This window comes from Corvus kubaryi, unplaced genomic scaffold (assembly GCF_017639235.1).
Source record: "Corvus kubaryi isolate FWS band 111438036 unplaced genomic scaffold, C.kubaryi_AGA036_p1.0 37395, whole genome shotgun sequence".
Taxonomy (NCBI): domain Eukaryota; kingdom Metazoa; phylum Chordata; class Aves; order Passeriformes; family Corvidae; genus Corvus; species Corvus kubaryi.
In genome coordinates this window covers 779120-793036 of record NW_024581134.1, presented here as the reverse complement: position 1 = coordinate 793036, position 13917 = coordinate 779120, and the positions used below count along the sequence as shown (strand labels likewise).

Sequence of the window (13917 nt, the reverse complement as noted above, 5' to 3'; positions counted from 1 at the left end):
CCGCTCGCTTTAGCCCCGCCCCGCTCCCTTTAGCCCCGCCCCGCTCGCTTTAGCCCCGCCCCGCTCGCTTTAGCCCCGCCCGCATTAGCCCCGCCCCTTGGGACCCAGCCCCGCCCCTTCCTGGCCCCGCCCCGCCCCCGGCTCTGCCCCGCCCCCCTCCGCCCGTCCCGGCTCTGCCCCGCCGCCTCCTGGCAGAGCCGCCGCCCTGCCCGGCGCGCATGCGCAGCGGCCGCCTGCGAAGCCCGGCTCTGTCTGGCCCGCCGGGTTCCCGGCAGAGGCCGCGCGCATGCGCGGGGCGGCGGCGAGGCCCGGGCAGGCCAGGCCCTGGAGCGGTGGCGGGGCCGCGCCATGAGCGCCTGGTAGAGGGGCCGCGATGAACCTGCGCGGCTTCTTCCAGGACTTCAACCCCAGGTGAGCGCGGCACGGGCAGCGCCGGCCCAGCAAGGTTAGCCCGGGGGCCCGGCCGGGAGCAGCGCTGGGTGCGGGACCCGTCAGCTTTGGAGCAGAGCGCGGCCTCGGGTGGCCCTTCCGCACCGCGAGCTCGGGCGGCGTTTGGAGCACGCCGTTCCCGGCCAGTTTCCTGCCCAGAATCACTGAATCAACCAGGTTGGAAAAGACCTCTGAGATCATGGAATCCAACCTTCCCAGCGCCCCGGGTGTCGGTGCGTGCTCCCCGTGGCTGGTTCACGGTCAGGGGGCTGGGAATGCGAGCGCTCTGCATCTGCTTTCCAGCCCCACTTCCAGTCATCTGCTTTGTTGTTGTGTAACTTTCTCAGATTACTCCCAGACTCTTTCTGGTGTTTGAGTATTTCACCGCGGTGCTTTGGGGTGCGGAGGCTCTGACCATGCGGCGGAGGCTCCGTGTCTGCAGGTGTGAACAACCCTGGGTCACACGGGGAGCACCGGGCAAGGCCAGCCCTTCCTTCGGGCTCCCTAACATTAACAATGTGGTGGTCACTGCAACCTGGAGTTCTGCTGGCTCTCCAAGCACGTACGAACGTGTAACTTTTAAAGGAACTGAGAGAAGGAGTTAAGCTTTACCGGGTTTTACCAGGTATTTTAAGACCACAGACGAAGGGTCTGCAAGTAAGTTGTACAAGGTGGCTTGAGATGCTGAGAGTCCTGGAAAAACCTTGCACGTGAAAGAGGCCTTACATGATGGCAGTTACAGCAGGCTGTGTTCAGTCAGTTGTTTAGACAAACAAAAGGGTAACCAAAGCTTCAGGAAATGCATTGTTGCAGAGGCTGAAATAAACAATTGAAATATGTGTGGTCGGAGTAATGGAAAAGTAAGAGCAGAAGTCCTAGAAGCTTATAAAGTTTTGTTACTGCAGAGCAGTGCTTGCAGCTTATTTGGGTGCTGAGTGATGATTGAGCAAACCGAATGTTGCACTGTGCGGCTGTCTTCGTGTTTTGATGCACCTGGAACACTCAGCGAGCCTGATTATTTCACTGCTGTGTTTGTTTAGGAGCCAGGGAAAGTACAAATCACACAAATATTGTATGTTGAAAAAGGATGACTAGCCGAGATGCTGAGACATCTCTTTGTTGCTATGAAGTGTGACAAGTTTGTATCATCCTATCCGGAGGTAGTTTCAAGCATGCAGGGAGATGCTGATACAATAAATCAGCATTTCATTATTAAGGGGCAGATGAGGCACTTGTTGTGAGTAGAGGCAAAACAGCTTGATATCTAAACACAGCAATGCTGATCTGATGAATGCTTTATTATTTGATGTGAGTGAAATTGTGTAATTTGAGTTGTGCTGTTGGAGAAATGGTAGTATTCCTGACTGTTGCTGCTTTATTCCTTAGGTTATCCATGTTTTAAAATACATACGATTACTTCACTAAAACAGTGTTGAAGCCTAATTATGTGTTTTATAAAACAGTCTGTGAGCTTCTGGTGGATGGGTGGGAGACTTTTTCCTTCCTGTCCTGTGAGGAAATCACCTACTATGTAATTATTTTGTCTGACTTTTGATGGTACAAGCAGTTGCTGTGCCACTGCTCAAGTATTCCGGATACATTTGTTCGTTGTTAAATTGACTGTGTTATAAATATATATGTATCAATGTAGCTATTTTAAATTTGTAGGCACCATCCTCAATATTCCAGTTAGAAACCTCAGTGTAAAATCAGTAACTTTGCTAAAAGTTTCGCCTGTTGGGTTTTTCTTTCCTACAATATTGCTTTTTTAACTGAATGTAAATATTAAGAAAAAAATTCTCTGAAGTCTGCCCTATTACAATTCGTAATAACTTTTATTGTAATAAACTTTTAACCTTTAGTTAAAAGTGATGTGGATAAAATTTCATAAATTATGTAACAATTTTGAATATCAAAAACTTCTTCATTTGATTTGTGTGACAGAACACATTTTTTAAAAACATGTACAGCTGTTATATTTGTGAGCCTCTAATAATATAGCTCCTGACTGGATGCTTGTGGAAGGGAACTATTTATCTCAGTCCATTCACTGAGACTGTTATGAAAAAATGCTTTTGATGTGTTTCCTTGAAGCAATGGTTTTATAAGCAAAAGAGATGATATATGGTGTATCTGTGATGAAATATTAGATTCTTTGTAAAGAAGCTTGACTCGTTTTCTGTTAGGAAGTATTGCAATGACATTGCAGCTGTGACTGATTTTGTTGTCCTCTACAAAGTTAATGTGAAGTTGCCTGCCTTGATTCCTGACTGGATTTTTTTTTGTTTAATAGTAAATTCCTCATTTATGCCTGCCTGCTGCTTTTCTCTGTGTTGCTCTCTCTACGTCTGGATGACAAAATCCAGTGGAGTTACTGGGCTGTGTTTGCTCCAATATGGCTGTGGAAGTTAATGGTGATTGTTGGTGCCTCAGTGGGAACAGGGGTATGGGCCCGAAACCCACAGTATCGGTAAGTTGATGATGTTTGTTTGGCAAAGCAGAGGGGACATTGTGTCTTGTCAGTCTAGGGCAAAAAGACTTTCACATCTTTAAATACATCAGTGTTAAATTTTTTGGTAATTTGAGTAGAATGCAAATTTGAAGATCTCAGGGCAAAAGAAAAATTACCTTAAATGAAGCACAATAAATGTCTTTTCTGTCCATGGGGAATATTAAATGAAAAATTTTGGTGTACAGATCTCCTGATACACCCACATTTTGTGTGGTTCAAGTCTTGTTTGCCCCTTCTAGTAGTGGGTCTGCTGGTGTAGGGAGAAGCTCTGTGTGTGCTGTCATTTTACAGGCATTTTATTTTTAGTAACAGAAAATATCTGTTGCAATACTCTGGCTTAGGTAAATAAAGAAATTCTGGGGAAATATGTTGATTCAGTAAAAGCTGGTGCAGAAATCAAACAGATCCTTTTAAATTTAGCTTATTTCCTGATAGCCTGCATGATAGCTGACTGTTGATATAGTAGCGAAGAAACCCTGTTTTAGCTGCTCAGCTGTGGAATCCTTAAAAAATTTTCAGATTGTAAAAATCCCACTGCACCCTTTGAGTAATATACTTTCAATGTGCAGTTTTATGGGCAAGAAATCCTATTAGGTCATCAGGAGTGGAGTTTAATGGGTATATGTCTATGTTTATTAAAAACAAGTGTTAATATCTGAAGCTCAAGCAGGTGTCCTGGAATGTTTGCAGGATGTGCTTTCTTACTGGCAAGTAAATTCTTCCTTATCCTCTCTTCAGAGCAGAAGGAGAAACCTGTGTGGAGTTCAAAGCTATGTTGATTGCAGTAGGCATCCACCTGTTACTGCTGATGTTTGAAGTCCTGGTGTGTGACAGGATTGAAAGAGGAACCCATTTCTGGCTTCTGGTCTTCATGCCACTGTTCTTTGTGTCTCCAGTCTCAGTTGCAGCTTGTGTGTGGGGATTTCGACACGACAGGTCTCTGGAGGTGAGGCTTCATTTGTGATGTGTAAAAGTCACGGCACTGCAGAACTTGGGATCAGTTCTGTGGCAGTGTGTCTCTCAGGAAAGCACAACACAGAGGACTACATCAGTCTAATTAATTGCACTCACCTGCAAACGCACTCACCTGCAAATGGGAGTGAAATCAGGATCAGGAATAATATAACTTTTTATATTATAACTTAGTTTTTTTAACTACCAAATTGCAGCATGTTTTAAACCTGCTTTTTTATTATTTTGTGTTAAAATAACTCGCCAGGAACTCTGCCATATGGACCAATACCAGACACTTACATGGAAACAACAGAAAAATATTCCACTGATTGCAAGCACTGTCTCTAGGCAGAATTGAATTTCCAGAGCCCTATGTAATCAGGGCTGAAAATGTCCTAATACCACAATCCATGTGATTAGTCCTTAATTTGGGAATGTGAATGGTAGGTAACATTAGGGTTTTATTTTCTGCCTCTATCTTCTCTCTAAGTTCCTTTGGTTTTGGAAGAACCGTGGAAAGATTCTCAACGTGCTCCCACAATTGTGGCATTTTGCAATACATTTAGAATTCATACTGATTTTTTTAAGGAGTTTTTTGTTTTGCTATGTCCTCAAACTACCCCATGACAATTAAAAATCTGATTTTTAGATAAGGCTCAGCATTCTCAGGTATTTTAATTTCAAGGGACTATTTCTCTAACATTACCATACGAGTTTTTCATTAGAGAGAAACATTTTTTGGTAGGTGATTGTTATGATGGCTGGTAAACTGATGTCCTAAGTTCACTTTGAAACATTTGCCAATAGAATTTTATTTTGCAGGGTTCTATTACCAGTCAACCAGTGCTAAAAGTAAAATCTGTGTGGAAGTGCTTGCCTTCTACTGGATGATGCTTGATTGCCCATTGATTTACAGATGACTGCACAGCTGCTAAGTACTGGCAGAAGAAAGTGGAATCCATAAAAGGCAACAGCTGTCTCAACTAATTTTTTTTTTTTTTTACTCTTAGTCATCTTCACTTAGTGCTGTTCTCCTTTCTCTTCTTTTTACTCTGTGAAGATTTCATTATTTCCCTTTCATTTGCTAGAAACATGAGGGGTCTGCCTTTAGTCCGGGACATCAATTTTTGACTTGAGTAATCAAAGCAGTTGTTAATCTATTATTATTTTCATAACTATTTAATCTGAAATACATTTTCTGCTCATTCCTGTTCTGCATCTGATTAGGTGATCAGTAAGTACATGCTGGGGTTTTTGTCTCTGTATCATGGTGGGCTCAGGAAAAGATTCTTTTTTTGTGTTACACTATTTTTATAGTCAGTAAAGCACTATTTATTTAAAGCATTTTGAATTCATTAAGTTGTGAGCCGCTGCAAATGTACGTGCACTTGCCATATAGATCTCATATAACTTGATTCTAAAAATTATTTACAGCAATTGATCTTCCGATTTCTCTATTTTTCTCTTATTCTTTGCTCTTGCAGCTGTCTGGTTGCTTGGTCTCACACTTGAATGTAGGGTTTTTTTGGTGGTTTATTCTTTAGAGAAAGCCAGTTGTACAAAATTATTTTAAATCTACTTTTTCAGTCTTTTCAAAGTAACTTGTAGTTCAACAGGGGAGACTTTGGTGTGGTCCCTGAAGCTGGCAAGCACCTGCTGCCTGTTGGATTTTTGTCTCCCTGTACTGTAACTTTCAAAGGTGTTTATCCAGATCACAATCTACGCAATCGTGTGTTAGTGAAAATTTATTAAAATGAGTATAATGTTTCTAACTTGCATTCACAAGCTTCAGTCAGACTTTTCAAATAATAATTCTGTGGTCTTTGAAAATCCTATCCATTGTAGGGCTGCCCATAAACTTTAGAAATAGAATCTTGCCAAGCCTGATGGTGTTTCATTGTCTCGCTTTGTTCAAGCTAGACACAGACCTTTTTTGAAAAGTATAATGATAGGCTGTTTCTCATAGTGGCAAGCAGGACTCATGAAAATCTTTCACTAACATTTTAATGAGAAGTATTGCTTTTCTCTATTTCCACAAAGCCCACGTCTTCAGTGTAATTTAAAATATCTCTCAATTATACAGTAAATTATTTAATGTGGATGTCATATTCTAATATTCCATCTATTTCTTTTTTCCCCTAGATAGAGCTTGGACATTTAAATTGGACTGTTGGTAGTTCTGTCCATTACTGAAACTATAGCAAAATTAATCTTTTAGAGTACCTAATTTTAAATTGAAGGTCATTTTAGTACTTAATTTTAGCAGTATTACTTATATGAAGATTATAGTTGTTTTCTGATGCTTTGCTTTTTCACGCTGATTAGTTTGGCTTTTCTTATTTCTCTAATCACTCTTGAGTGGCTTTTTTTTTTTTTTTTTTTTTTTTTTTAATACCAGGAAGATCTTGGAAACAGGTGACTCTCCATTATTGGGTTGGGATCACACCCACACAAATTTAGGGATGTTTAGTAATAGAAAATGTAAATGCAAATGAATTTTCATATTTCAGTGGTGAGTATGGGGTCAGAGAAGTGCTTTGACAGATTCATTGGTTATCCTGGAAGTAAGTTTATCATACTAAGAGTTAACTAATGTTTTTTTCTTTTTCTAGCTGGAAATCTTGTGTTCAGTCAATATTCTACAGTTCATATTTATTGCACTCAGACTAGACGAGATCATCAGATGGCCATGGCTTGTATGTAATAAGTGTTTTCTTCTTATCTTTGTTTAAATGCTGAATTTCATAAAGATATTTATTCTAGGGAACAGTTAATGTGTGATCAGTCCATGATCCCATTTTTGCTCACTTAGCAATCCTTCACTGAAGGATTCACATTCAGTGGTCATGGGAATCAGAGGCTGTTCTTGGGGCACTTCATCCTCTGAGGGAATGTGCCATCAGCTGCAGTTAATCTCTGAGCAGCAGTTGAAAGAGAAATCCTCACCCAGAGTTCCCTATGGGAACACTAAACAAGCCATGAAAATGATTGGTGAGTTAGAGAATGTGTTGGTAAATACAGTGTGGTAAATAACTAATTTTATTTGTTCTGTTACCATGCATGTAAATCCACTTACTGTGCAAGTAGTCACTGTCAGAACTGCTGAGATGTCCTCTCCCAAGTTTCTTTAGAATACAAAAGTGCTGTTTCTCTGGGTTTTTGTAAATGACCATAAAACTGACAATCTGGCATGGTTATGTCTGTCCTTTCTATTGTCAAAAAAACTTGAGAAAGGATTGAAACCCTTTAAAGTAAGGTATCTAGTGTAGGAAGTACTTGCTAAAATCAATTTCAAGTACAGTTTGAGCCCACACAAAATCACAGAAATCTTACTAACGTTGAACTACATTGCCTTAATTTTGAATTGTTTCAGCTTGATGGGGTTTAGAAGCTGAGGAACCCCTGAACTGATACGGCTCGAAACAACACACACACGAGACTGATGCTTTTCTGTTAGACATTATGTTAAAGACTTAATTTTCTTATTTAGACTTAATACGTAGACTCACTTTATTTAAAAGAAACCCACAACTGAAACAAATCAAATGTGCCTTTCTTTCAGGTTGTTTGTGTTCCGCTGTGGATCTTGATGTCCTTCCTGTGCCTCGTGGTGCTCTATTACATCGTGTGGTCCGTGCTGTTCCTGCGTTCCATGGACGTGATCGCTGAGCAGAGGAGGACACACATCACCATGGCTGTCAGCTGGATGACAATTGTAGTGCCACTGCTCACATTTGAGGTAGGAAATGCCACAGTGAGTTTGATGTGTCTTCTTTTGTCAGTAGAATGAATGATGATTTTTGGACTTACTGAAATGAGAATGCTGCTCTTTGTTTTGGAATAAAATATTAACAGCAAATGTGAAACACAAACAAGAATTCTATGTTCCTTTAAAGTTTCTCAAGCAAAATCTGCATCACATTGGAACTATACCTGCTTCTGTGAAGGCCATATTTTCCTTACAGATGTGTGAAGTTAAAGATTTGAGATCAGCATATGCTTTAAGCAGTTTGAAAGTGAGTATTGCAATTAGACTGACATTGTATAATTTTTTTTGCCATTTAGATCTTGCTAGTACACAGACTGGATGGGCATAATTCTTTTTCTTTCATACCCATATTTGTTCCTCTCTGGCTTTCACTGATAACATTAATGGCAACAACATTTGGACAAAAAGGAGGCAATCACTGTAAGTATTTCAGAATCCTGGAAACAAATTGAAAATTAATGTATTTTATTAAGATCTGTATTTTCAAAAATGGCTTTTCTGTTACTGCTTTCAGGCAGTTGTAGTAAGGTTTCAGTGCTTACAGTGTCCTCCCCTGTGGCACTGTTTTCTTTGGTTGAGATGCAAAATCTTTCGTGTTCCTTCTCTGCACTGATGTGACCCAACACCATGTAATGCGTGAAACGAAATGGATTCTTGCTGGGGCAGTGTAGCTGTAATTTATACAGATGGATATACACTCAGGCATGCACATGAAGACATGGAACTGTGCAAATGCTTGTCCAGACACTGTATGTGTGTCTGTGTGTATACAACCTGAACTGGAATGTTATGATATGCGTAAGGAACGCTGAAAAGCAGCACTAACAAATCTTACTTAAATGCAAACAATCAACAGACCTTAAATAGTCTGTCTATTTAATTAAGTGTGCATTCTGTGAATAATGTAAAATGATTTGGTCTCTTTTAGGGTGGTTTGGAATTCGCAAAGACTTTTGCCAGTTCCTGCTTGAAATTTTCCCATTCTTACGAGAATATGGAAATATCTCTTATGATCTTCATCATGAAGATAATGAGGAGACAGAAGAAACGCCACTGCCTGAACCGCCAAAAATTGCACCAATGTTTCGAAAAAAGACTGGAGTGGTCATTACACAGAGTCCTGGAAAATACGTGATTCCACCTCCCAAGTTAAACATTGATATGCCAGATTAAGATGACAGTAGCATATTAAACTTGAACTGGTCATCAGCAGACAGATGTATTTCATCTCATGCCTTGTCCCAATTCCTTTAAAATAGGTATTGCTGAATCAGTGGCTTGGATTACACAAATCAGAAATCTTGAAGATAATCTGAGAGCTTTTCCAGAAATATGTGGTTGTCTAATTTGTGAACCTTCCTAACAGGTTGGTTGCACGCTTGCCTGTATAGTATTTATATGAACATTTTTAGCAGTGTAATATATTGTTTAAAAGTCCTGTTGTGTACAGTATAAGTATTATCTAAAAGTATTTTTTTAAAAACCCTGTATGAAATGCCTATGCTATTCCAGGTGTCTTTTAGGTCCTAAATATACACTTGATTTTCGTGTCTCTTTTAAATGCTTTGGGATGCCTTAGCATAGTATCTCTTTACTTCTCCGTTCAGCCACAATCATTGTCTCAACCACAGAGGCACAAGAGTGTTGCATTTCTCAGGCAACACTGGAAAGCTTTTTGAGGGGGAAGTAGAATGTATGGCGACTTACATGATGCTTTTGAGTTAGCTATGTAAAATTTCATGTAAGTATTTCAACTTTTGTGCTGGCTTGGGACTTACATGTTGTTTTTGTTGCTTTTCCAGTCTCATGTTTTGATTCTTCTTGAGCAGCATGTACCATTCTCCCATTAGACTGGCTATTTAATAAGCTGTTCCCCCTTGCATTGTGTGGTCTATGCCAGAAACATTTGTTGTAGGTTTCACAGCTGTTGGTTAGCTGGTATAAATACCATAGCTTGGTCTTCATTACCAACTTCGTGTTGGTCAGTGTAAATGATTAAACTTCTCAAGATAGGATCTTGCTGGTGTTGGCATAGCATTTTCTTGTCTGAAGGAAGACCTGCTTTGAGAGTGTGCCTTGCACTTACAGGTGCTCTGGAGAAATGGGAGTCTATGAAATGTATAGTCCTGTAGTTTATAAAAACAGATGTCTCATATTCCCAAACCCTTGCAGCTGCTCTCCATGTTTAGGTAACCTACATTTTAGGTAGCTTAAATACCATGGATCTCATTTCTTTAGTGTTAGCAGGGCAGTAAGAGCAAGGAGTGTGTGGACATTTCTGCATGTGTTCAAGGTGTATGCCTGGAAAACTTGGATGCAGCACTTCCATTTCTGATACTCCAGAGCTCCCTTTTCTAGCCTCTGGACCAGCTACTGCCTGAAACACAACCTAGCACTATCCCATCCCACACTTTAAATCTTGTTGCAGTTTTATTTTATGTATCTTACATATTTTTTTTGTTTACATATATTTTATTGTATTCTGGTGCAAAAAGTCAAACATCAGCAGGATTGTTACCAGACATCAATTTGCCTGCACACCACCATGGAAAAGAAAACCAGACGCTGAGCTTGCGTGAGAAACCACTTCCCAGGAGGAGAGCAGTCTGTGCACAGCAGGTCCGAGGGAGAACAGGCAGAGCTCTGCACTGGGGAAGGCCTCACCTGCCAAGCACGGTGCCAGGGCAGGTCCCTGAGGTGCTGGTGCCCATACAGCTCCATGTGCTGCTGCTCAGACAAACACGGAGAAGCTCCAGCCTCTGCACCTTCCCTTCAGCCAAGGCACAGCAGGGCCCAGGGTGCTGCTGCTGCTGCTTCACCCAGCACCGCCCTGCAGACATTTCCCCCCTCCAGCTGTGCTGGAGCAGCTGCTCCTCGGCCTGGGCGGGGGTCAGGGCCCAGCTCCACGTGTGGTTCAGACAGTGGATCCACAGGCACTGGGCCCCAGCACTGGGGGTGCGAGGTACCTTCCACAGCTCTGGCAGAGGTGGGGTAGTCCAAGGGAATAGTTCCCTAAGTGCTCCACTGAAGTGTCTGAATACAAACGCTCTGCCAGTTGTCCTGTCCTGTTTTTAGAGCCAGGTCTAGGCGTGGCCTTGCTCCAGAAACTCAAAAGGATTTTCACTGTAATGTAGGGTGTTAATTTTGAAATACTCTTAAGAGTGCCAAAACTTAGTGACTATTATTTGTAATTCTTCACACTTGTCTTGAGTTCACTAATAGATTTTTTTAAGATAACTGGTATTTTTCATCTCAAGAGGAAAAAAAATGTAATAGCTTGTTCGATTTCATTTTGTACAAGCACCTTTTCATAATGGCTTTCTACAATGTCTGTCAGGTCACAGAGCTATATCCATCATATGCACATCTTGTGTACCTGAAGTGTGAATGAAAAGAATCTATCTTAAGGCAGGACTAGGAGTGGTCTGGGAAAGATGTCCGATTAATTGTGGGAGCCTGCTTTTAAGCACTGTTTTCCTATAATCAGAGATGCAGGTATCAAAAAATCAGTTTAATTTACATTTAAATTGGCACACAATCCATAACCATGCATTTACAAAAATGGCATTTACTTAGTTGTTCATACAGGAAAAATCTAGAAAAACATTAATAATTTCCTGTAATAGTCATAAAAAACACATCTCATTTGTTTTGCCTCAAAAAAGCAGTTCTTCAACAGTATTTGTCATTTCAAACAGTTTTGGAAGGGAATCCTAAACAAGGTGCTGATGTAATTCACAAGTCAGCATCTTGAATACAATTTAGGCAGGAAAAATAATAGTAAGGGGCAACACCTACAATTCTGAAGGGATCAGTTCTTCAGGGATGTCCACCTGCCACACCCCTTTTCTCCCTCTGGCAGGAATTGGTTCCAGGAGCCATCTGGGATTTGAAACAACAGTCAAGTATTTCTGTTCTAGATTACTGAGGACAGCTTTGTTTTCCAGCTCCAAAATCTCTTCAGGAGGCAGGTTTTCTGGATATAGTGATGTCTCTCCAACGTCAATTAATCCTGTATTTTAAAATTAAAATACAAAATTAGTTGCCAGTTTGATCTGATAGACAAAAGTTTTCCAGAAGTAACCCTGAGGACACAGAGAACAGCCAGTTTGTTACCAGAAGAGCACAGTCAGAGGGAGGCACAGCTCCCACCTGTGCTGTTTCCTGCAGGAGTCCATGTGACTCAACTCAGGCGAGTGAAGAAAAGGAGGAGGGCACAGTTAAAATCACCACAACCCAGCAATGCAGAATTCCTTGAAAAGCAGCCTGCATCTAAGGAGACACAGCTGCTACCAAAATTCCTTGGCTACATCTGGCCTTGGAACAGCTTCATTAAAGCATAAAACTCTCTGCTCCTCTCAAGCCACTATCTTATTAATATTTTTAAATAATTAAACTATTTGGAAATTCTTGCTCTCCAGAAGCCTCTTAATGTCACAAATATAAATTAAGCAATACAATTCTGTGTTTCTTAATCATCAAAAATGTTAAATATCAAAGAATACCTACTCCACAATTAAGCATGCAATTTATGTCAAGGCTGCAAATCTACATTTCACGTAGGACCTACAGTTTTCAGCACTGTAGAACCACAACAACGTTCAGTGTATGTGATAGAATTAATTTGTTGTGGAAGAAGAGCTGAAAGTGTTCAAATGACAATGAAGAGACCTACAAGGAAATAGTGCAAAATGAGTGCTGGATAAAAACTTTGTGAGTGTACAGTGTGCAGCATCTGCTGTATGTCAGCACAAGTTATGCAATGAAACATCACTGCCTCTGGACTGTGTGTTGCAGAAACTTCTTCACTGCTCAGATACCAAAAGCAACAGAGGGGGTTCGTAAAACTGAAATAGGATTTATCTATGCAATTATTTATGTATACTCTAACATGACATGCAAAGCGCTGCAACATCATGAATTCGTTTGACCGTGAGTACTGCAAAATGGTTTCAGCAGGAGTTCCTAAGCTCAAAATGCAAGTAGTGTGGAATTAACATGTATGATGCTGAAACATGCAGGAATTTGATGAGGAAAAGACTCCACTACTAAGTAAGTAGTGAAGTAGGTATGTTTATTCCAGCGCTGGAACGCACGGGGGATAACTCCTCCAAAACCATGCGTGCCCACAGCTGCTTTTAGCTTAGTATTTATCGGGTTACAAGTTCCATATTCATTAAGTTTCGCAACACGCCTATACATATTCATCACCTAGCCCCGCCCAGCCTCGCTTCGTATTATAATGAACCCAAAAGCCATTTACATCCGCGTTGCGCTTGCGCAGTGTTGCCTTTTGGCTGCGGCAGGGGTCTCCGAGGGTCGTCCTCCGATGGAGTCAGGAATCTTCCTCATCCTGAACCTTTCACCCTTCCTCCCTGCGCGTGCTCTTTATACCCTTGCCCTGAGTTCAAGCTTCGAGACTGGTTTAAGCTAGTTTTGGGTTGAGCGCAGGATATCTGTCTGAGACTCCCCCTGCCCTTATCAGTGGTCCCTTACCTTTTCTTCCTGCCTTGGCATGCTGACCAAGCTAGATGCATTGTTCCTAACAAACTAATTCTCCTGCTTCCCATCCCCCTGATTCAAATTGAAATAGATCCCCCACCACAACTCACGCTCCACTCCTTCGAAGTGTTAAAGAAATGTCATTATGACTGCAAACACGTAAAGCAGACACGTATTTGAGTGTCTGTTAAGGGACTGAAAGTTTGCTTAGAAAATATAACCGAAGAATGCTTACCTGCAATAACTCCTCTGCCAAATTTTTCCCCTTCATCCAACAAAGCTTGGAGTTGTTTCGGTGTCATGCCCAACCTATTCAGAAGAATTTCTCTCCATGTATCATCTTCCCAGTCCTTAACAGCTATATGAATAGCAATGGTGCGGTTCTTGTAGACTGCTAGCAAAGGACGCCAGCGAGTCTCTACTGTTTTGACTTGGTTTAGAAGCAACCCTGCGTAGGGCTGTCGGAAGGAAAGGCATCCGAATTTCATCGCATCGCGCTCCTCGTATCAGAAGCCGTGTATTTCCTGTAAAAACACAGACGCCCGGGGATGAGCCTCCAAAACCGGCCGATGCCCGTGACAAGCTCCCGGCTGTGGAGCCGCGGAGCTGCGCGGAGGGAGCTGCGCGGCCTCCCCGGGGGCGGGTCCGCCCCTGCGGGCCCCGCTCTGCCCGCGCCGCGCTCCGGGCTCGGGCCGGGCCGCGCCGCCCGAAGAGCCGCCCCCGCGGCCGGGGCTGTCCCCGCAGGCGCTGT

General features: G+C 41.9%; 2 protein-coding genes across 2 annotated transcripts; one reads left to right on the top strand and one right to left on the bottom strand.

Moving 5' to 3' along the window:
• Positions 1-242: 242 nt before the first annotated feature.
• TMEM185A (transmembrane protein 185A) lies at positions 243-9679 on the top strand. The gene is made up of 7 exons (XM_042040132.1): positions 243-411; positions 2723-2899; positions 3680-3887; positions 6508-6591; positions 7458-7634; positions 7961-8084; positions 8593-9679. The coding sequence occupies exons 1-7, from the start codon at positions 374-376 to the stop codon at positions 8835-8837; spliced, it is 1053 nt and encodes a 350-aa protein (XP_041896066.1). The 5' UTR covers positions 243-373; the 3' UTR covers positions 8838-9679.
• Positions 9680-11154: 1475 nt separating this feature from the next.
• LOC121670225 (protein EOLA1-like) lies at positions 11155-13819 on the bottom strand. Its single transcript, XM_042040134.1, has 2 exons — positions 13402-13819; positions 11155-11676 (listed from the first exon to the last, which is right to left on the bottom strand). Exons 1-2 carry the CDS (start codon positions 13652-13654, stop codon positions 11459-11461), a joined length of 471 nt encoding a protein of 156 aa, XP_041896068.1. The 5' UTR covers positions 13655-13819; the 3' UTR covers positions 11155-11458.
• Positions 13820-13917: the final 98 nt, after the last annotated feature.

Coding starts and splice junctions, on each gene's coding strand:
- LOC121670225 (XM_042040134.1), bottom strand. CDS start 13,654: ATGAAATTCGGATGCCTTTCCTTCCGACAGCCCTACGCAGGGTTGCTT. Junction 11,677..13,401: donor TGGCAGAGGAGTTATTGCAG/GTAAGCATTCTT, acceptor TTTAAAATACAG/GATTAATTGACGTTGGAGAG.
- TMEM185A (XM_042040132.1), top strand. CDS start 374: ATGAACCTGCGCGGCTTCTTCCAGGACTTCAACCCCAG. Junction 6,592..7,457: donor TCATCAGATGGCCATGGCTT/GTATGTAATAAG, acceptor CCTTTCTTTCAG/GTTGTTTGTGTTCCGCTGTG. Junction 7,635..7,960: donor TGCCACTGCTCACATTTGAG/GTAGGAAATGCC, acceptor TTTGCCATTTAG/ATCTTGCTAGTACACAGACT.